Source organism: Mytilus edulis, chromosome 13 (genome assembly GCF_963676685.1).
Source record: "Mytilus edulis chromosome 13, xbMytEdul2.2, whole genome shotgun sequence".
NCBI classification, from domain to species: Eukaryota; Metazoa; Mollusca; class Bivalvia; order Mytilida; family Mytilidae; genus Mytilus; species Mytilus edulis.
In genome coordinates this window covers 72,602,587-72,627,111 of record NC_092356.1, presented here as the reverse complement: position 1 = coordinate 72,627,111, position 24,525 = coordinate 72,602,587, and the positions used below count along the sequence as shown (strand labels likewise).

The 24,525-nt window shown below is 30.8% G+C and overlaps 1 protein-coding gene across 6 annotated transcripts in view; it reads left to right on the top strand.

Annotated features, from left to right (window-relative positions):
- LOC139501825 (G-protein coupled receptor dmsr-1-like) overlaps positions 1-24,525 on the top strand; it is a 139,283-nt gene that overhangs the window by 97,416 nt on the left and 17,342 nt on the right. Inside the window, exon 1 of one of the 6 annotated variants that reach the window (XM_071291044.1) lies at positions 16,158-16,816. The exons of the other annotated variants lie outside the window; for them this stretch is intronic. Coding sequence (XP_071147145.1) covers positions 16,758-16,816 — 59 coding nt within the window. The 5' untranslated portion in view covers positions 16,158-16,757. Of the gene's footprint in view, positions 1-16,157; positions 16,817-24,525 lie in introns of those variants that run through there. 6 annotated transcript variants of the gene reach the window in all.

Below are 24,525 nucleotides of genomic sequence, written 5' to 3'. Positions count from 1 at the left end.
GCAGGCTTTCCCTGAATCGTTTATTCCTTCTATAGTTCCTGAGTGGAATAAACCTGATACAAAACATTGCAGTGTCAACTCTATATCTAAATTTGAGAAAGAATTGAAAACAAAAACCAATATCTTTTGGTAGGAAATTAAATATTAATTTTTAACGCAATTGCGATGCTCCGCTTTATTCTTAAACTATGAAATTTTTCCAGCTTATATTACAAATGACCTGTTTTGCAAATGTGTGTCAGATATTGTGGATCGGTACGTCTAAATAACAACACAGGACTTCCTGTACGAATAGGGACATAAAAAGTATACTCAAGGCAAGTTATAGATATAGGAAGATGTGGTGTGAGTGTGAGATATAGGAAGATGTGGTATAGATATACATTCGGCACTTTATTTATTTCAAAAAATATTCGTGTATTGAAAAATTTGTGTAAGTTAATTAGAAATATCAATATAGACGTATGTTCTCCAGGTTGATCGTCAATCTCTCATTCTTGTTGCTCGTTTTGTGCAAACTTGTCATGCGCAAAATCTGTATGTTATTATATGTAAAAATATCGTTCCTTGTACCATTAAACTTGGTTTTATAAGAAATAAAGAATCTTGATAGAAAATTTAATTTTTGATCTTATACTTTTTGTTTTGATAAAATCAATTCAATATTTGAGAAGCTATTTACAAAAAGCGTTAAATACACTTTTCGTTTTGTTTCAACTTTATAATGAAACTCGTCCTCAATTTCACCTAATTTTACATAAAGTATATATAATAAATAAAATGTTCTCTTTAACTATTTTGCCATCTACCAATTTCAATAGACATTTTTTTAATTGTGTTCAAAGTTCTAAATCTACAAAAGAATAACTATTTTTGTAACATTGAATACCAAAGAAAGCTTCGCAAGTTAAACTGTTTTTTGGCATAATTGTTTTTATTCCCCCTTTTCTGAAACTCCCGATAGAATAGAACATCACAAAACAGCTTACACATGCACATTTGTTTAAAAAAATATTTTTCGCCATTAAAACTCATTCTTGTTCCGTATGACATTTCCTGAACGAGTGAAAATCTGAAATAATTATTTTATTAAGCTTATATCTTTATTGCGGTAGCCTATTATTGAAAAAGGGTATAATTTTAAATTTCATGAAGTAAGATTCATACCACCAGAGAAATTCAATATACTAGTAAACAAAAGAAACGACACAAGGCAATACATTAATCATATAAAATAAAATTAGATACAAAAGCTTTGCTCATTGTGGGAAGCCGTAAGGTGAACTACATGTTTAGTTGTTAATTTCTATGTCATTCGTCTCTTTGGCAATCATACCACATCTTCTTTTTTTTATATAAATTTGCGTTCATCAGCTTCATGTGGACCTTGGTGGAAAGCAATAGTTTGAAGTTGTCTCATTCACAATCGAACCACATCTACTTTTTATTCTGTCCAAAACCGGGAATAATAGCTGCAATAGGCAGCGATTAAAAAACAACAGCATAAAGCATCGTAGTGGCCATCTTAGTCTGTTAACTAATTTTCATGTTGGTAGGAATAGGGGGGGGGGGGGGGGGGGGGCTTTACTTTTTCAGCAAGGTTAAGTCGAAAGTCGAGCTGATGAAGTCAAGAGTGGACAATATTTCTGTGCTCAAGTCTACCCTTTGGGTTCGAAAAAAGGGATTAAGAGTAAATATTGATAAGACAACAACCCAACAACACAGACAATCAAGATATTGAAAGTTTTTTTTTACAGTCTTTTGGGTTTTTTTTTTATTATAGAGAGATCCCTATACACCTTATCAAGCCAAACAAAAACGTTCCATGTATAAATAAAGTAAGGAGCTAATTTCATATTACCTGCCATTAAAAATATCACAAAAGGCACATACATATTTTGTGAAAAGTTTAACCATACCATTTTTATAATATCAATTCGTGGAAATCAAACCAAGTACATGAAATAAAAATCAGTACAAGGAAAATACTTCTCTATTTATTAACGATTTAGTAGATATATAATGAACGTTGAATATGCCTTATATCCAGACCTGTCCAGAGACAAATTCAAGTTCCAAATGTTATACTGAATATGAACCCTGTTCTAGACTGATAGTGTCGAGAAAGATTTTTAACGTGCTAGTTCACAAGGTAACACTCCGCATTTGGACATCATTTAGCCACTCGAGCATACTAGTCTTTTTTTACAGATATATCATGTAATGGAGGAGAGGTGTAATTAAATTATTAATTCCACTTGCTTAGCGGAGGAACAGCAATTTTAAATGTTGACGTATTTGGATTGACCAGGCCGGGATTTGAACCCACGATTTCCCGCACTAAGTGCAAAACATAACCAAGAGAAATCTGAAATATAGTATCATACCAAAAAAACTAAAGTGCTATAAATAATCCAATCTAAAAGAACTCTCCCTTTTATTTAAGCCATTAAAATGCATTTAACCAGTTGATATTATTAAAAACTGTACTTGAAAAACGATGGTCGATTTAAGCATAGATTTCATGCACGGAAGACTTCTGCACATTTGGTACTCTTGCACAATTAATTGAGGCAGCTCTGTTTTTTATTCAATATATCCTCATTTTGCATTACCATTCCAAGTTCCATGTCCATTCTCTCAGTCGACCTTTTATATTTGCTATGAAAAGCCTACCTATTGTGTTCTCGTTATGAACATACATGTAATATTTGCCACAGGACGTAACACAAACAATATTTATTAAACAGACTCATTAATAATTAATATCATGAAAACCATATACGAAGGCAAGATTTGCACAATCCTATAAAGTAATATTTCCATGTATCCGTTTCGATAATTATTAAAACTATAACGACCCTTTTCAGGGTTGCGTTCAATATCGTAGCAGCTACGTAGTGCGACGTAAATTTATGACTATTGAACGAGAAGCTAGCTTAGCTGCTATTAATATCTATGTAGCAGCTAGGCTAGCCACCCGTTCAAAAGTCATAAATCTACATAGCCCTCCCTATATAGCCGATAAGATATTGAACACAACCCAAGGTCGTGTTCAATATCGTAGCGGTTACGTAGATGGGTCGAGTTCAATATCGTAGCAGCTACGAAGTGCTACGTAGATTTTGACTATTGAATGTGTAGCTATAGACTAGTTGTTACATAAATATTGATAGCAGCTACGTAGCCGCTACGTAGCTGCTACGATATTGAACCCAACCCTGGGACGCGTTCAATATCGTAGCAGCTACGTAGTGCTTCGTAGATATTGACTATTGAACGTGTAGCTATAGACTAGTTATTACTTAGATTTTGATAGCAGCTACATAGTCGCTACGTAGCTGCTACGATATAGAACTGATCCCTGGTATCAATATCTATGTAGCAGCTAGGCTAAATACAAAGGTTGAGTTCAATATCGTAGTAGCTACGTAGTGATCAATATCCATGTAGCAACAATTGTTAACGTTTGTAAGATACCAACAAAACTGACGAATCCATCTTAGATGACAAAATGTATCAAAATTTAATCCTATGGGAGAAAAAATAATCCTATAGGACAAAGTTAATCCTAAGGGAAAACAAAATATCTTACAGGACAAAATTTATCCTAAGGGAGAGAAAAAAATCCGGTAGGAGAAAAAAATATCCCATGGGAGAAAAAAACATCCCACAGGACAAAATAAATCCCTTAGGAGAAAAAAATATCCTAAGGGACATTAGTTTCTGTCAAAAAGTCTTTCATGATAATCCTATAGGATAAAAAAAATCCTATCGGATTTAACACTTTTTTTGAAAATCCTACAGGATTTTAAATCCCATAGGATATTAATTTAATCCCATAGGAGATAAATTTTCCTATAGGATAAATAAATCCGATAGGATTTATATATCCCATAGGATATTTAAAATATCCTACGGGATTATGACTTTATCCTATAGGATTTCTCAAAATCCTGTAGGATTTTTAAAAATCCTATGGGAGAAAAAAATATCCTACAGGATTTTGTCACTGTTTTCGCTCCAGTTGCCGAACCGGGCGAGCCATATCAAATTTATTTTTGTATTGTGTTATTTATCCCCAGAGGTACATTATTGCCAAATTTGATGATTCTACGACAAAAAAAAGTGTGGTTCCAATTTGCACTTATGAGAAGTGCAAATTAATCCAAGAACATGTTTCAGATTTCCGCTTCCGATTGTCAGATATGGTTATCAATCAGATAATTAATGGCAATCTCTGCAGGGCAGATAAAACAGTTTGTATTAATGATGACATTGTTTGTTAGATTGGATGGGTTTATTTATATTAACTAGCAAGTTCCTTACTACAAGAAAATTAATAGAAAATCGTTTTTATTAAGATGGAGATCAGTTACAAATGAAATTATATGTACAATTTTTTTTATTTGTACGATCACAAAAATCATTCTGCGATCAGCTGCACATATATATTGCATCGTTTGAGAATACCCATAGGCCCAAAATTGATGAAACAGATCGACTCCAAATTACATTTTATGAAAATCTTCAGACAATCAGATCCATAAATAAATTTATTTCTATTTCTTGTGAGTTCATCCGAAAACCTCCGATTTATGTCTCATAATTTGAATCACTGAAATTGATTTACGAGGTTTAAAAATAGGTTAAATACAGTTTCCTACTATTTTAGTAATACTCGACTAGTCATGTGCTCATGAATCATTTATTTAAGTTAAAGTAAAAATTCAATATACTGTTACCTATCTCCAAATTGTAATTAAAGTCTTTCCCCCACGTGAGGAAAGACCTTATTGTTTTTCTAATGTTTTTTTAGGTCTTTCCACTTTTCTGTTGAAAGACCTATGGTTTTTTTCTGATTATTTTTTTTTCTTCCGCCTAATTTTGTTCTTGCAATTAATATTTGTTTCGCAATATGTCGCTTAGATATTTGGTATATGATATCGAACAGTTTATGCGCTTTTGAAATTTACCCTGCGTAACCGAATACTTTTTCTTTGTAGGAGTTATATCCCGAAACACTGTTTTTCTTGTGTCCACGACTCCTTCGCAACCGTAAAAGATTACGACAAATTTTTAAAATTGCTCGTTATATCATTCGCATGATGTGTTCAATTTTCACCGAAGCAATATGAACGCTCCATATGACAGTTATTTCCTCTTTTGTATTTGAAATTTTGAAATGTATTTTAAACTGGAACACCATAAGTGATAGAGACCTAGGATCTTTTGATTTGAGGTCCTTGGTCCAAAAAATGAAAATTAGGTCAAAATCAAAGGTCAAGGTCATATTCTTTTGAATTTGACTTATTTTCACTCATTTTCATTAACCTTATAAGATATCGACAAATTATTTTGTATAAATTGTTAGTTGCGACATGTGGTAACTAAATAATTTTAGTTGAAAGGGTGCGTAAACAATGAATGGGAGTTTTCGTCCCTATCATATCTTAAATTATATGTAAAGTGATATAACTTATTAACCATACATATGAGAGACCTAGGGTCTTTTGATTTGAGATCCTCAGTTTGTGACCTTGAAATTGAGGTCAAGGTCATAGGTTAATTTGACGTTCTAGATTTTGACCTTTGCTTTAAATTCATATCTATACATCATAAAGCCATATGAACTGACATTTTAGACTGATTTTTTATATTTTAATATAAAAATAGATATTACCTGGTGGAAAGACTTTCAATTGTTCTCTGAACAATTGGTATTTAATTTTTCTGGTTTTTTTTTTTTTTTCTTCCAACATTTTTTTGACATGCCCGCCTCTTGTTTCTGTTGAAGTTATTAAGACCAAATATGGACCATCGCTAGACCTCACCAAGATGTATTACCAATGACCCTGTTAAGGATTTCATCATCCCCTTTAGGAGTTATCTCCCTTTTATTGATTTTTTTCAACATGGCCCCTCCCCATTGATTTTAAAGATATCTTGACCTTAATTGAACAAAATGTAGATCTCATCATGATGTATTACCATGTGAGGCTGAATAGGATTTCATCGTCCCCTATGAGAGTTATATTCCCTTGAAACAATTTCTTTCCTTTGCATTTTTCTCAAACAGTATAAGAGATAGAATCATTTGAAAACGGCAACATGTACAGGAACAGATGGCAATGTTAATGAACATTTAAAATCATTTTGTTATTAACCCTAATAAGGAGTAACCCCCCTTGAAATATTTTACATAATTTTAGAAAAATTGTATTTCGAGAACCAGAAGTCGTAGAGACTTGGGACCTTCACCAATAATCTTTAATTCGTGTGACCTTTAATATGCAGTCAAGGTCAAAGGTCACTGAGTGCCAAAAAAATACGCTGTAATTTCAAGCTTACATATTCGGAAAATGATAAGACTTTGTTGCATACATACAGCGTATAAAATGTTCCTCTCGACGAGCTCTACATTTTATTTGATAAGTCCAAAAATGTCCGACTGTCTGTTCAAAACTTACAACGGGATGATTCTTAAAAGTATAGTAGTGTGTGTATATCTTTTTAAAGGTAACAGATATCAACCTTCTATAAACTGCAAAGATGATCAGTAATTAAAGACTTTCAATTTGACGTCAATGTCAGGTCATGATGAAATTTCACCTTGACCTTCACAGTATACAATGACCTTGACCTTGTGATATTTGAACGGTCAAGTGGTCCTGAGTTGAATGGTGATAGTCCCATGTCTCTACGACTTCCGGTTCTTAAGTTTGGTATTGCATCATATATTTGATGATTACTTGTGACCTTGGTGAATTAATTGTCCCAATTCTTTTTCTATAATGTTGTCCTTCAAATGTAGATCATTTATCATTTAACAGATTTGAGATATCTATTGTCGTTTTAGAGATAATGCAGTTTGAAGTTTTGCGAGCGGAGGCATGTATTTCTGAATCAACAAGAGGTTACCACTTAAAATGTTTTAGAAATTGAGGAGGTTAACATAGATATATGTTTGACCAAATACCAAAAACATTCCATGGAAGAAAACACCAAAAAAACAATGTGAAATTTTCAAGTTTTGCATTGACTTTGTAAGTTTCATAACTTCTATTTATATAGTTGATATTGCATCATTATTTGCACTTTGTCAAATTGAGTCATCTGATATATCAAATTGTAGGTCTTAATAAACTCTACTTAAAAATGAAAATTTAAACCCCCTTATCAACCCAGGGGGACGAGTGGGGTCATTTAGTGCAAACATTCAAATTTCGCAGATGGTAAGGTTGTCGCATATCAAATGAAAGAACATAAAGTGTACATTTAAAATTTAAAATTGACGTCTCCCAAAAATGGGTTGGATCGGGTCATTGAGTGCAAAATCTAACTTTTCTTTTAATATAGAGTTGTTGTATATCAAATGAAAGGTCATGTTGTGTACATTTGAAATATCAAATTCCCGACCTCCAAAAATTAGTTGGATAGTGTTATTAAGTGCAAAAATCAAATTTTCTAAAACATGGCGTTGTCGCATGTCAAATGAAAGCTCATCTACTCTATGTTACATATATCATAATTCCGATCTCAAAAATGTAGGCGGATGAGGTCATTCAGTGTAAAAAGCGAAACGTTTCAGAAGGTATGCTTGTCGTATATCAAACGAAAGGTCGTACAAAGTACATTACGAAAACATCACTTTTACAGGAAAGACCTTTCAATTGTTTTACAAACAATTTAGATACTAGTATATAGATATTTCTCTTTATATCAAATTGACAAGGTAGTTAAGGTTTGAAAATTTATAGATATCTGGGAAAGAAGTATATTTCATAAACGTCGTACGATCTACGTACTAATGGCATTGTAAATAGGCGTATGAACATGTGTTTTTTTATTTGGGCGCGGTCGCAATATTTTATTGATCAGCGCCAGTTTAATACAGGTATATTACTCTGAATTATCGCATTACTATTGTGTCACAAAACACTTTTCCAGTCATATTGATAACTCTCTTGATTTGCCGCTTGTCCTCGAAGGAGCTATCCACCCGAAATTATGTGTGTTTCCAAGGATCCATAAATCATATTGATAAGTTCCTGGCTTTCACCTTACGTATGTTAACCACATTTTAATACAAGAAGTTAGGTGCGAGCCATAGCCGATCGTTCAAGACCCTAATGGGTAGTAAAGGTTAACAAAAAACCCTCATCGTCGTCACTTTTATAATAGAAGTTAGGAATCTTGCCAGTAAATACAATTTATCAACTTATGTCATGCCATATAAATTGCCTAAGTTGTTGACATCCCTCGTTGTTGAAAGATGTAAAGTATACGTACCCTTTATTTTTACGACTTTTCGTTTGTCTCATTGGCAATCATACCACGTCTCTGTATATTATATATTCAATGTGTTTTCTGTTGTTTTCAATTCAGAAATTGCTTTGTTAATTATTTATTTGTGTACTTCTCTAATGAATTTATTATAATCTGGGAGATTTGACATACAGCAGGAAATCAGAAGATAGTAGTTTACATTTGTTACTAAACAGATGTCTAAAATTATTTTAACTTATAATTGTTTTATTCTCGTGTTTTCTTTAATCAAATTGAATATTAGATTTGTAAAGGCTTGAATTGACAGCTTGTTATTACTTTTTATCAATTTATATTTAAGTATAAATGAGTTCAATCGAATAATCCGTGACCTTTTGACATGAAGTAGGTCGCCTTATTCCTCTGCTGAATTGACAATGAAATATGGCAGTTCTCAAACAACATTCTATTATAAAGTTTAAGTACCCATGGAATAATACTAAAAGAATAAAAGGACAAAAGGTAACACAAATTTGTTTGATCTGATGGCGTAGGGCACGTAATTTTTATCGAACTGACTTTCATCTGATTTCAATTGATATGCTTTATAAGAGTGGAAGACATCATGCTCTTATGTCTGGAATTTAGGTTTCGGAATGTTCTTATGGATAGCTGTACGATTTAATTTAAGGAATTTATTTCGATAAGTAATCTTTCGAAAAATCGGGATGAGTTAAAGCTTAAATAGATATAAAAAGCTGTGGTGTGTGTGCCAATGAGACAACTCTCCATCCAGGTAACAATTTATAAAAGGTAAACCATTATAGGTCATGTACAGTCACATATACATTTTTAAGACCATATGCTAACTTGTAGTCATTTGTTGTTGTGTTTTGTTTTAGGGGTTGACCGTCTACAAATTTCGTTTAGTAGATAACAAATTGTTTTGTGATGTCATTATTTTTGTCATGTGACTGTTCATTGTCTTATAGTATAAAAAGAAATAACTAACCAATAATAACTAATCAAGATAACATTAAATAAAAATTTGACAAATAATAAACAAACATATAAAAGCGCGGAGAGTCAAAATCATGTAAAAGGTAAAATCACAAAAATACTGAACTCCGAGGAAATTTGAAAAAAGTAGAGTCCCTAATCAAATGGCAAAATCGAAATCATATCATAACTATTATGTTATTTGTTTTTTTTATTCAAAGCTTTCGTATAGCTATCAAATTGTTTATTAACATACAGCTTCAATTGACGAGTTGATCTTATTAAGAAGAATATGTGCAATGAACACCAAAGACACTGAACCTCAACAAACATGGAAATTTCAATAAACAAAATAGATGAGAAGACATTATATTGATTTCTTACATGGAGTTAACACATACACATTTGATAAATACAAATCGTACATGTGAATACGATATCAGAATTTATCATTCTGTTCATTCGATATATTATTTCAAACTTTCAATCTCTATATTTTTATTTATAGTGAAAAGAAATCTGTGTTCTAATTACGAAATTTTAAATGAAGATCTTTATGTTCCCGTATTTTTAAGATTCTATTGTTCGAATGCCACTCAAATACTGCCATAACTCATGGACAAAACTTAATATATTGCTTAAGAAAAAAGATTAAAAGAAAGCATGAAATAAATCATAAAAATCTATTAAAATATGTAATTCTTTATATGCATTCGTAACGATGTATTTTTCACTATTTTTGTAACCCAATAACAGACATGCAATAAATTAAAGACGGTTTATGCACAGTGAGTTTGTATGTTCGTGTCATTTATAGAATCTTCAACAAAAGACGGATGATTTATTCTACTGAAAACGGATAAGGTGCATTAAGTTGAATAATAAATCAACATGAAATAAATCAAAAGTACTGAAAATGTCGATTTGAAAATTGAATTGAAAACTTAGTTAAATTATATTGGAACATAATTCATGTTAACATTTTACTGTTTATTGTAATATGAAGTAGAATCAAATCTACTTTTGAAAAGAAAATTGATTAAATACTTTTATGACGACCTTTTTCTTTTTAGCTATTGCATAAAAAAAAGCAGGAATTTTTTTTTCCATTCTATTTCTTGCCGCACTTTTATGTTAATCCGACAAATGAAATTTTAGTCAGAATAGGGCATTTTATAGTCTGATGTAGCTATACTATTTTACAAGTAATTAGTTACATGTCGAAATTATTAAATGCTAGACGAAATAGATCCACTACAACGGATACTACTTATAATATCAAATGTAAAATTTGCTTATCGATCCAGTGTTCGATTGTTGCCCTGCTTTTAATCTTTCTTTTTAAATGAAGGGATTAGAAATGCTGTTATATCTATTTGTAACCATATTCATCCAAATTTGCCGAATGCTGGCTATTTGAAACTATAAGTTGTTTTTACTATCTTTTACCTGTCGTTCTATGATTTTGTTTTTTGTGTAGCTCTGTTTATTTCTTTTGAAATCGTCTGGGTTATTTTTGTCTCTTGTTGAGAGTAGTCTCATTGACAATCATATCACAACTTCTTTTTTATATTCTTGTTTAAATAATTGGTTCAGAATAAAACAAAGACATCCCACGACGACCATATTGCGATAACTTTCATTACCAATAAATTGTTATTTTACATATAGATAATGTCAAACATTATTGTAACTGAGTATCAAATTTGAAGTTAATCATTTTAGAAAAATTAGAAACGATTAAACGTTATCATCTACAAAGTGTGAAAGAAAACAAATCATCAATTACAGCGTAGAAGTCACGTATTTACTTTTTTTTAATATGTACTAAATGTTCGTACAATCATAGTGTAGTAATCAATGTTATAATGATAAAAGAGCGACAAAAGCTACAAGAGGAACAGTCAAACTCGTAAATCGAAAATGAATTGACAACGTCATGGTTAAAAATGAAAAAAAGACAAACAGACAAATAATGAACCTAATTGTAGTTTATTTATATTTTTTTGAGTTTAGTGTGACGTTATTTTAACTCAACTAGTACATTTTTCTTAGAATCCAGCTGATGCCCCTTTTTGTGGTGCGGGATTTCATCGCTGTATTGTTGACCCATTGGTCTGTTGTCTGCCCTTTGGTCGGGTTTTGTCTCTTTGACACTTTCTCTATTTCCATTCTCAATTCTAATAGTTATATAAAGTTTTAAGGGAACCATGAACATACACTCTATATGCAAACCTGTATATACTGCATACAGTTTTGTACCTGTTCTAGAAATTTGACAAATACTATTTTAAGAAGTGTTTAATAATTGATAAAATGGAATAAATATTACTGTTAAAACAAGAATTGTGATAACAGACGATGAAAACTGAAAGTATGAAATGTGTCCTGATTCTAGCGTCACTGATAAGTGCGTCTGGTTCAGATAAAAAAAAATAATCCTGGTTTCTGTGATGACTTTGTTTGCACCGTATGATACTAGTCAACGAATCACTTTCTTGTAGAAGATTGCCACTTGAACTTTTTCGAAAGTTTGACAACCGACCAATGATTCAATTAATGTTCAAAATGAAATAATAATTGTGCTTGGTAATGTTATTAGAGGGCAAGTTTGTTGATAAGGTGTTGTAACGTTTATTCAGCAGAGAATTTTCTATAAAGGGAACTGGAACATTTAGGTTATTCAGATACAAATACTATGACGAAATATTGAACAATAACAAACTAGGTCAATAGTGTATTACATACATGCGTTTGGTCTTGAGTTTATCTTAAAGTTTATAATATTTATTAAGCATAGGGTGCAGATCGGGGTTCATACTACAACTATTTTTTTATTTAAATACTATTGTTTGTATGTCACGTCCATTCGATTAAAAACAAGAAAACTGGTATTCATGACAAGGAGTCATTTTTCTTATTCAAATGTTGAGTCGAAAAGTCATTTTTTGAAAAAAACATTGATTACTTAGATAATAATATCGATAAAATTTGAATACATTTTCACAATGTATGGTACTTTATTACGTAAGCTTGTCATCCATGTAATGCATTTCTGCTGTTTGTCTTTGATTTAACAGAGTTGTAGTGTCCATGAATTTCAATCCTTTTCATTATGCCTTTTAATAATAACAGTACAAACCATTATCATTAAGTACAAGTGATGTATAGACAGAAATGTGAGGTAACAAACCAGTCATTTTACATGGAAGTTATCTGACTATATACTTTCATTCTCAATGATATTACTGTCACTGATGAATCTTTTGTTGACAAATCGCACACCTTGCGTACAAAATTGTGTAAATTACTAGGTCGATACATGTTCTGACGAAAGTATCAGTAGCCCAGTAATCAGCAATTCCTGAAACCTATATAATACTATTTATAAAATAACAGTAGGTTGCAATGTTAGAAATTATCAAGGTTTACAACCCTAGTAAAAAGTATTTGGTGAAACCTTTCAGAATTTTGTATCCTCAATGCTCTTTAACTGCGTATTTGATTTGACATTTTGACGGATTTTTTTTAATGGAGATTCACTAGTGAATTTTTGTAGACGAAACCTTCATTTGACGTACAAACAAATATCTTGAATATATGCTTCAAATGAAATACTCTCCTTTATTTTCAATGCCTTTCAACTTCGTGTTTAACTTGACCTAACATTTATTTTCTGCTCCATGCAATTTAATAATGTTAGTGTGGACTTACCGAGTAGCTTGCGTACCGATTTTCAGGCTGTTATCTTTGAAAGTTGATTTATTATATACGATAACATGTGTATGTGTTTACCTCGAGCGTTTACTCAAATATTTACAAATATACGTCAAATTGGTGTAACTATGTCTCCACCCATGCTAATGTGTTCTGTTACTATTTAAAATCATAAGCAATACAATTGTTCTCTTTTGAATCAATAACATTTTGTATATTTGTTTTTCAAAGAGAGGATATGGTTTTTTGTATTTGAGAAAAGATTTTCATACCACTTCATGATTATTTCTTGCTGTATGCTATCAACTATAAAAATGTTACGAAACTCACAATAGAAATGAAATTGCAGACTAGTATTGAATAATTGAAACTCTAACATTTCACGTTTTGCCTTAAATGTTCATTTTAACGTTTGAATGCGCTGTAGGTTGACATAGTTAGTGCTGTAAATGTAACAAAGATTAACAAACCGTAAACTCTCATCAGGAAATCCTATTAGAATTGTCGAAATTAGAAAAATCTATTTCTGACTATGCTGGAGTGCTACAAGACATAGCAATCAAGCTGTCAATGTGAGTGAAATGCAACTGTCAGAAATATATCTCAATTGATTACATAACCTATGTTCATTTCACTTTCATTTCAAAAATTATTCTGAGATGTGACGCTTGTGTTGCAATTCAACACCTCATAGGGATTTAATTCGGGAAATAAGAGTATTAACAAAAATACTCAAACATATAGTGTTATTACCGCTAATACTTATTCGAAGAAAAGATCACGTTTGCATTGATTATAACAGTCACATAACGTTTCACCAGACCTATTTTCATCCTCTCTATCCAGGGAATATCTTTCCTGTTACATAATATCAACTACGTGCATTTAGCTGTTAAACGTTAAAGACGCGAGTGTACCAAATATAAGTACTTTTCATGAAATTAAGTGTTTCGGTGTAATGCGTCTGAGCCCTTTGAGTAAAGGGAATTACTGATATGAATTGTATCTCTACTTCATATTTTCAATTACTATATATTACTTCTATGTAGAGCTGTACTTTTGTTTTACGTTTTATCTAGCATAAAGTATGCGCTTTAGTTGAGAAATTACCTCAAATATAACAAATAATAAACCGAAAACATCAAGATATAATATATGTATTCACTGGTGGCTTTTAATTAAGTTTGATTATCATCTTGCAATCGAATTATGCCTAGTGAAACAAAAAGACAAATACACCAAGAAACTTACAAACTCGCATGTCGAAATGTTTCACGTTTCTTCATACATTGTATGCTTTAAAAAAAAAATTAAACATATTTTAAAATTTTCTATCTTTATCATCCGATAAGTTTTGCTGACTTCATTATAAACTGTAGAATCAAAAACAAAAGAAGAAATACAAAGTTTAGTATTTGGCTCACCTTTTATCAACCTGTTACAATAAATCTTCTGTTTCGAGAAAAAAACATAGGTTTAATGTTAAGAAATTGTTAAATCAAATAAGATTGTCGTAAGATGTTGTTCCGCTTATTTACTAGCAAAATATATCAAACTTGAACCCACGAAAAGATGTGTGTTGGTACTAAAAAACAATTAATATATATAAGTTCACAGCCAAACTTCTTTTATTTTAAACTCAAAATCATAAAACGTACGGAATTAAATTATCTGAAATCCAATTAAAATATACGATCTCTCCTTACGAAGTTTCCAGTGTATTGATATGTTTAAAAAAATAACTTTGAATTAAAATCTCAACCGGTTCTGAAAAACATAAAACCTGCCGAATGCGCATTCCATTTGCAGTTTTTATCTTAAGATTTGAGTACTATTGTTTTTCTGTTTGTCTTTCTCTTTCTAAGCCATGCCACTGTTAAAGTTTACCTAATACTTAAAACATGGGATGAATTCAAAAATTATGTTTAACTAGTAAATGAATATTGGTATCATTTTTATAAATATTATGGGATAAATATTTCTCAGTTTTTATATTCATGTGATTAATAACCTTTTCGAACATACTATATAATTTCAAGATATGAAAAACATAATTGTAAATTACGCAGACCATTGTTCTTATAAGTACACGTTCGTATGATATTGACTCTAAGTACAGCTAGCATTATCATGTTAATAAAAGTCCAGTGGACAGCTGTTATACCAGTCATTACTGCATTATCTTGGAAATGTCAATATCATTAAAAGACACTAAAAGCTTCAGTAAGTGCCATTTATCACGAAAACATATGAACTAAGAATACTTTATGATAGTATAGTAATAAATGAATGTTTTCATATCTTTTTATTTCGATTGGGTTGAAGTAATATTTAAAACTCTCTACTATTGTCATGCGTTTTCTTGACTCCAAATTATTAACGTTTCAACTTTACCATCTAGCAATAGTATATGTCATATTTTCTACACTCATGCATCTTCAACAGTTCAAACATGATCAGTTTATACTTGACTATAGGACGAAAATTAATTTCAAGTATTAAGTTTTAAACATCGAGGCCTGATAAAAATTCTAAATTTGTGATGATCATAAATATACTCAACTTCTGACATATAAAAATGTGTTTCATTTAAATTATGTATTAATTTCAAATATCGAAACCTGATAAAAGTTCTGGATCGTGACGATCATTTATCACTTGAAGATACTGTACTTTTGTTATAATGTAATATTCTGATCTTAGTAAATCTGCTCGGTGCTACATCCGTTTTTAATTACGTTAAGGGGAAGATGTAAAACTACGCAGCTTAATTTAATATATGAAATTATGTAAAAAACGAGTTCTATGAAATAATCTGTTAGATCACTTTCTCAAATATTCTACAAATTCAGAATCAACTTGACAATCGCTTTGCCATTACAAGATTAAGAAAATTCCGTCGTCTATATTATTTGTTTTTTTTTTTTGCATATGCAAGCAAAAATTTTAATCAACTTAAAGTGGAAATGCTGATTATTGTCGGGTACTTAAACTGTTTGCTAATGCTAGAATTGCAAACGTCGGCATATTGACCACATGTGATTCTGACATTTGTTATATGTATAATTCATGCTTACAAATTACCATTGACCAAGAACTTCAACATAAACTTAATTAACATATTTCGGGCAATCAGCAATAAATATGATCTAAAGAATATGTGCAACTGATTTTGGATCAAGTATTGAACCTGGATTCACCTGCACATCTCGTGAAACTAATCTGTAATGGTTTTCTAGATCTGACATGTATTATTATATTGTTATGGAATAAAGAAAAAGACAAAAAGTAGAATAACATTCCGGAAATGTTTCCTGGAAAGACAACGGGGTTGTTTTTCCGTTTATAATTCTAGCTCCTGGATAATAAATTTATTTAATTTGAAACATTTGACATAGAGCAGGAATAAGGATATTGCTAATTAGAAACAAGAGACGAGAAACAATATAATATAAAACATGTAAAAGATTATTTAACTCAAAAGTTGTCTGCATTGCATCACTGTTGCTAAGGTAAACCTTTTAAGCGATTTGCTCTTCGAGTATTAAAAGTGACAATTTACGGTTGTTCTTCGAACTTTGACGTGATTCTTAGCATCCTTGAAGATGTGTATCAATGTTATCGTATTGTGTTGACATTTTTGATAGGACTCGTCTTACAATAAGGATTCTGTGTATGTTTTATCATCGTACTGTAGAAAGATTTGAAATCGCTAACATCAGATTGTAAAAAAAGGAAGCAGAAGTGAAAACAATTTCTAAACTAATTAAGCAATGTCTTTCCGAACTTTAAGGAAAAGTGAATTTGACAATGGTTTCTGTCTACAGTGGTGGTAAGTATAGATCACGTGATTTAAATAAAACGTAACTAAAATTAAAGGCTTTTTGAATTTGATTCAGCATTACTATGTAAAACAATTGGCTTACAAATTTTGACCAAGTTATCGTCACTTCTTGTTTGTCTGTCTGTAATCGATGAACTTTGTATTAGGAAATAATACAGTAACTGTTTTTGTGTTAAGCACTTTATAATAAACTTCTTATATTGGTATACATCGTGAGGTTGTGAAAAGAAACCACTATTTGACATATTATTCCTTTGTTGTTTCATTTGCAAAACGTCTTTTTTTTTATTTGAATAATCAAATAATCTGATATCATAATGTACATATATAAATTAAATGATATAAAATGGAAAAATAACTGTATTCAATAACTTTTAATTTTGCCTTTTGATTGATTTTCCTTTTTGAATTTTCCTCGGAGTTCAGTATTTTTGTGTTTTTACTTTTTTCTAGTATTGGTTTTATAACGATTTGTGAATAGAATCCGGTTCTAAAGACTTCATTTACACTGTATCCAGATAGACTCTTTGGCATTTGTAAAAAACAACGAAATATAAGTGTGTATACAAAACCGTTAATGACTGCAGCAATTATAATAAAATCTGAATTACAAATGAGTTTTTCCTTTTTATGTCCTATTTCTAGAAGAGCTTTTTTCGGAATGCAATTTCAGTGTATTTGATTTTATGCCAACTAGAAAAATTTAAAAGCAAATCCTGATTTCAAACATTAAAGGTCTAGAGAGAATTTGCTAGTTCAAGCATGCAAATATTCCAGGAACTTTCTAATCTAGATGATAGCATATTGGATGATATTAAATGAAGGAGATGATTACTTTAATCATACAAAAGCAGTTGATAGTTTCTCTTTGAAGTTAAGAATCGCTTGACTAACGGGTACTCTTGTAACGACTAACGACATGATTATGTCTGATTATGTGATCGTTAATTATACGAGAAAGAATTGTCGATTAAAACTATTGTTAAAGACATTAATTAGAATGTTTCAAAGATTGAGATTGTTATCTTTTTTACGAAATCGTTAATGTTTGTTAGTTTTTTCCTGTTTTCTTTATGTACATATCGATACTCATAGGTTGTAGCCTTAAGTTGGATACTGACCTTCGGAATATATTACTTTTCAATTGCATCGGATAATCATCACACTTTTTATTTAAGCCATTTCCAAAGAAGTAACTTATTTTCTGGTTTCAAAACAGCAAAATTACGCTTGAACCACATTAAAATTTTGAAACGGCCATGAAGGGATGACAAAATCTTAGAACATAAACATCTAGCTTGTCTTCCCGAATTATTGTAAGAAGATATTTAATTGATGTAAGTACATGTCAAGGGGGCCGATCGAGTCGTGTATCATAGTTCAAACCCTGCATCTTCCAAATAATTAACCAATTGTAAACAAATTTAACATGCAAATTATTACACAGTGCGAATTGGTCAATGCTACAAACGATTTGATATTGATAAATTGCAAGTTATGTTTAACCATAAATAAAGGAAACAATAGTATATCGCTGTTCAAAACGCATAAAACGATTGAGCGAAAACACATTCAGGTTATAAAATAAAACAGAGGGTAACACATCAACTATTATATTTTTTTTCTCTCAAATAGACCATGTCATGTGCTCCGTGTACAAGATTATGGTACTAGTTATCTAATCTTTCTTTTAGTAAAATTTATACTTTTTCACTTCATAAGACACCGATCAAACAATGTGTTTGTAGTCAATAAAGATCGGTTTAAGTCGTCAGTGGTAAATAAAGTACAAGATAGGGCTTCTTAATTCAATTGTTCTCTTAATAAGACTTTTAGTTAAGACACATAGTTTGAATATATAGGGCGGAAGTTTATTATATCTGTACAACCGAACTTATCCCTTTATTTATGACTATGTGTGCTTTATCCTGCGTAGAACCTCAAACGTTTAGTACGCCTTGTATCATTTGTAATGGGATGTGTTGTAAATATGACATTAGTCCCTTTCTTTTTTTGACTGGATAAATTATCAAATCAAGCGGGGTCATTATAAGTGCTTCTTTATTCTTTATCAATATCATTTACCCTTTTTCGTACATCATACTGATTAACCTCGTTTTCATTTGCGTTGACATGTCAAGCACTCTGTTATTTTCACATTTTTAAAATTTGTTTTTCATCACTTTTTAAATATTGATGACATAATGTCAATAAAGAAATAGTTAAGATACAAATAAAGGATAAGCATGCACGGTTTTATTGACATGTCAAAGAAAAATATGTAAATCTGGTTAAATCTGTAATTTCAATGAGTTGCTGAACACGATATCAAACCGAGTTGGATGTACAATGTATGCTAATGTTAGGTGCGTTGTTTTCATAAACATAAGTAGAATTCAATTATCACAATGTCAATAAAACGTGTGTCATTCTTGCATTCAGAAAATTACATCTTTAAAAGTTTGAAATCCATTCAATTTGAAATGTCAAAACATTCTGTTCAGACATTCCTTTATGAACAAAAGTGAATTAACGGGGACTATCTATAATATTTCTATATAAGGCACCAATTTAATTACGCATATCATGATATATAAATCAAGTATTTCTAAGAAATATCGGTTCTGTGAGATGGTTATCTAAATACAGACTTCGGTATTTATGTCAGATACCAAGTTGTTTCGTTAACACGTGATATGCTCTTTGACATTTACTATCGTATTCACCGTCATTTGGTCAGTGTAGATGTTTCCGTATATTTAGTCCAAAATGTTTCATCAGCCAAGTAGCTAGGTCAGTTTTTGAACAACGTCTGTTTACTCTGTGACAATGCGTCTGTAATTCAAGGACGATGTTTTGCTACCTATAAAACAATTTTTTGCATACGGAAACGCCTGTACTAAGCCAGGGATGTGACAGTTCTTTCCCATTCGTTTTTGTATTTTGATTTTGACATTCGATTAGGGATGTAACTTTTTGAATTTTCCTTTGAGTTTAGTTATTTTGATGTTTTTATATTTGCTTATTTATAGATAAAGGTAAAATAGTCATGTCCGGATATTTGTTTGTCATTCTTGTATTTCAAAAGCTTATTTAAAAGGATGGCAACAAGACAGCCTGAAAATTGAATAATGACAAGTTTTCAGCCCTGCATTTAACTATATCAAAATTTGATTATGTTATTGATTGAGGCGTCTCATCTTTTCGTTAATTTTTTTTTTCATCAACTAGAAAGAATTTTTAAAATGCGATTATATATAATGAGAAGTAGTTTGAAATTTTTTTAAATCAAGTATTGGTCCTATTTTACTTGTTCTGATTTGACAAATTCACTTGCAATATTTTTCTGGTACTTTATGCATAATTGCTGTATAAATTTAAAAGAAGGCACCGCGTCTGCGCATTTCTAAAACAAATTGACCTACAGGATGACATGTTGTATGGTAATGACACGCATTTTGTCGTTCTGCGTTGAGCTTTCAATCGATCCTATTGTTGCCCTTTGATGTTTGAATACAAGTGTGACATGGAACCGTTAAATATGTTATACTCTCAATGCACATATCACTTATTACTTTTTCGCCACATTGTTTGTTACTGTTTTATATTGTTCTTTTCTTCATTTGCAAGTTTTCTAAAATTTGGTAATATTTAGCCCAACTACCAGAAATACATTTTTTGCGATTGTTAGATAATGTATCGAATAAGCTTCGCTCTTCATATAAAATGCATATTTCTTTGATAGAAATGTTACTAACTAATTACAATAGGAATAAAACTGATCGTCAGAAGAATGTTCGTCTAATTATCTCCATCAGACAAACGTCAAGTCACGTGTTATAAATTATATTATAATTCTTACAGCTTTTGTTCATTATGTTATAAACTAATTATCAAACATTAAATCTAAGATGATAACAAGATCAAAACAAACAAAGCCTTAAAACGATGTTGAAGCATATCATGCAAGTACATTGCCATATCACTAGTAAATTGTCATACTACTAGTACATTGTTATCTACGCATTTACAAGTTCCTCCTTTGTGTGCAAAGCTTGGTTTACATGGGATGAAAACAAAACATAACGATTTAATGACAAAGTCAGTTTTTTATTTTGGGTAATTGTAAACAGCAGGTATCAACAATAAGTCTATTTACTTATTACTGGGCATGTGTTATTTACAAAGCATTCAACTATACTTTGTGTATGGTAAAATTAGAGTCATTAAATATATATGAGTTAATATTTTGCTTTGGTATTGCGTAAATGCAATAAATTTACTTTTTCAAAAAAAATAATAAAGGCAACAGTAATATTCCGCTGATTGAAAATAAAAAATCGATTTAGAAAAAAACCAATCCGGGTTACAAACTAAAACTGAGGGAAACACATCAAAATCATTTCATAGATGTTTTAGTTGTTTTAATACTAAATTGTAAAATAACACGAATAAAGCAATAATCTACGAATTTTAAGGATAATGCTGAGTTTAACTGGAGCTGATTTCGAACAGGATGTAGTTCGACGACCCTTGTAATCTTACTTTTTATAAATCTATAAAGTTCTAGATATTTTACGACAATTTAGGATATTAATTATCTACGTGACTTTTAGCATTATATATATGGTTTATTATGATTGCCGATATGAAAGTTTGTCTTGGTCAACCTACGTTTAAATGGATTTCATATAAATGATGTTATAATGATGTTATAATGTACTTCAATAACAGATTGATAAATTTTCATGTCTTATAAGCTACATTTTTGCAGAGGAATGGTAAGATTACCAATAACTATTATAAGGCTTAACAATTCAGATAGTAATCGACATTGAAATTCTAGCTACAAACGAATACAAAAGAAAGAACATTGAACATTTCATTTTCTACAATGGTTGTTTTTTGGGAATGTAGATGAACATTTTTAGTTATTGGTATTTCTATTATAAATATTTGCTACAAATAGTTATCTACAATTATGTGCAGAAAACAAAGTTTATAAACTAACGTACAAAAAAATAAAATGTATAGAAGTTGATTTATTAGAACAATTTATACACATTTATAAAAGTAATTGCATAAAATAAATAAGGACAATGATGTAGTTAGCTCATTGTGTTTCTGTTATTTTCCCTTATAGTTGATGTATATCATCGTATTTAGTTTGTGACCTGATTTTTTTCTTCTCTTAATCGATTTATGACATTTAAACAGCGGTATACTACTTTTGCCCTCATTCATTTTCCCGAAGTAAGTCGAACAGTATTAGTTGATTTGTATATAATGTAATTGGTGGCACCCAACAAGCATTCAAAAAATCTTCAATTTAAAAAAAGGTATATATAAAAAAGAAGATGTGGTATGATTGCCAATGAGACAACTGTCCACAAAAGACCAAAATAACAGACATTTACAAGTTTATGTCACCGTACGGCCTTCAACAATGAGCAAAGCCCATATCGCATATTCAGCTATAAAAGGTCCCGATAAGACAATGTAAAACAATTCAAACGAGAAAACTTACGGCCTTATTTATGTAAAAAAAAATGAACGACAAGCAAATATGTAACACATAACAAGCGACAACCACTGAATTACAGGCTCCTGACTTAGGACAGGCACATACATAAATAATGTGGCGGAATTAAACATGTTAGCGGGATCCCAACCCTCCCCCTAACCTGGGACAGTGGTATAACAGTACAACATAAGAACGAACTATAAAAATATACTCCATTTCATACTTTAACCTAGTTATAATAAATAATTATTAGTCACGATAATAGATAGTTGTTCAATTTCTACATAAGAAAATGCTAATAACATTTTAGATTTCCTTCGTATTTCGGTATTTTAGCTATTTAACTTTTTAAACATTGTGTTAAGCCTGAACTAGATGTTTCGAGTCGCTTACTTCTGCTTACGGTAAAATAATTTCAAATGAATACAAACAGTATGTAATTTTGAAGCATTTTGTATAAATAAAGGTAAAAGGTAATGTACATGTAGCTATATGAATATCTAGAAAATTCCTTTTTAAAATTTCGTTGTCGTAAAAGTACAGAAAACAGCTTCAAAATAAAACTTAATATTCAAATTTGTCTTAATAGAACAATCCTGTTAAATCTTTGAACTTTCTATCCAATCCTTTTTACTTAACAACATTTTGTCAAGGTTTCTGTTAACATTCATAAGCTTCATTGCACCGAATGACAAGTGACTTATTGAATTATTTTCATCAACAAAAGGTTTCTATAAATCAGATTGGTAAACTCAAGTATCTTTGTTGGTAGATTACGTAATGCTTCAGAGATAAAGAATACTTTCAAAAACACATAACAAGCATTACATTAACCTTGATTTTTCTGAATTTACAAAATATGGCATACATTTGATGAAATATAGATTTGATGATTTATTTGTATCTGAGGATTTTACATTGCAAATGCTATAAGCTGCAAGAGAGAGAAAAAACAGCAGTGCCTTTCAAAACTGTTGATATTTTACTGTTTGCGATTAAAAGCAACTACAATCAACATATAATTAACTAACTGTCATCAAAACATTCCAACATGATGCGTACACCGATAGCAGTTAATTAAGCAGTAAAGGAAATAGTAGTTTATCGCTGTTCAAAACTCATAAATTGATTGACAGAACAGAAATCGGGGCAACTACAATAATACCGTACGAATTAGATGGAACGAATGGAAAATGTCTGCTTACAATTTTCCGCCATTACTTTGTTCAAACAAAAAGTATCATTGTGAACAAAATACTGTTAAATTTGATGAATAGGAGAATTAGTTTCACCAACGAGTCAGCTGTGTGCTTCATTAATTAACTAAAAGTTCGATACAATAAAACAGAATATAATAGACACAAAAGTGATTAATACAAATGTTTATTCTACCTATAAAGATACCAGGGGTGTATATCTATGTTGCTAATTGCTTAGCGTTAACAATTTCAAGAAAAGCGTAACATTTATCCTCAATGCTCTTTAACTTTGTACTTGTTTGGCATTATAAAAATTTTGATACGAGCGTCACTGATGAGTCTTATGTAGACGAAACGCGCGTCTTGCGTACTAAATTATAATCCTGGTACCTTTGATAACTATTTATCAGACGAACGAGAAAGTTATTTATCAAAAGATAAAGTTTAAAGGACAATTTTAACTTTTGTGTGTCATATGTTTGTTATAAAAACATCTTCGGTCTCAATTTATCTTTCTAGGTTACCGGTGCTTTGAATAATTTGTTCGCATATAAAGTATTACAAGAAATAAATGCATGTTTTGTAATTCTATTGAATGTATTGGTATAGTATATTGTGTATACATTTGATGTCAGAAATACGTTAAAAGTAGGTTTTACTGTCGTTGATTGGGTGGTATGGATAAGGTTGGTGTAACCCGAAACAGTTAATTTTGTGTTATAATTCGCTTGATGTAGATATACTGTGATAGTAATGGTTGTTATATTAGAATTTCCTCAAAAACACCGCAAAAAAAAAGAAGATACAGTATGATTGCCAATAAGACAACTCTCCACACGAGACCAATAACACAAAACTTAACATTTATAGGAAGCCGTATGGCCTTCAACAATGAGCATAGCCCATACCGCATAGTCCGCTATTAAAGTCCGCGAAAGAACGAATGTAAAACGACACAAAGGAGAAAGTTAACG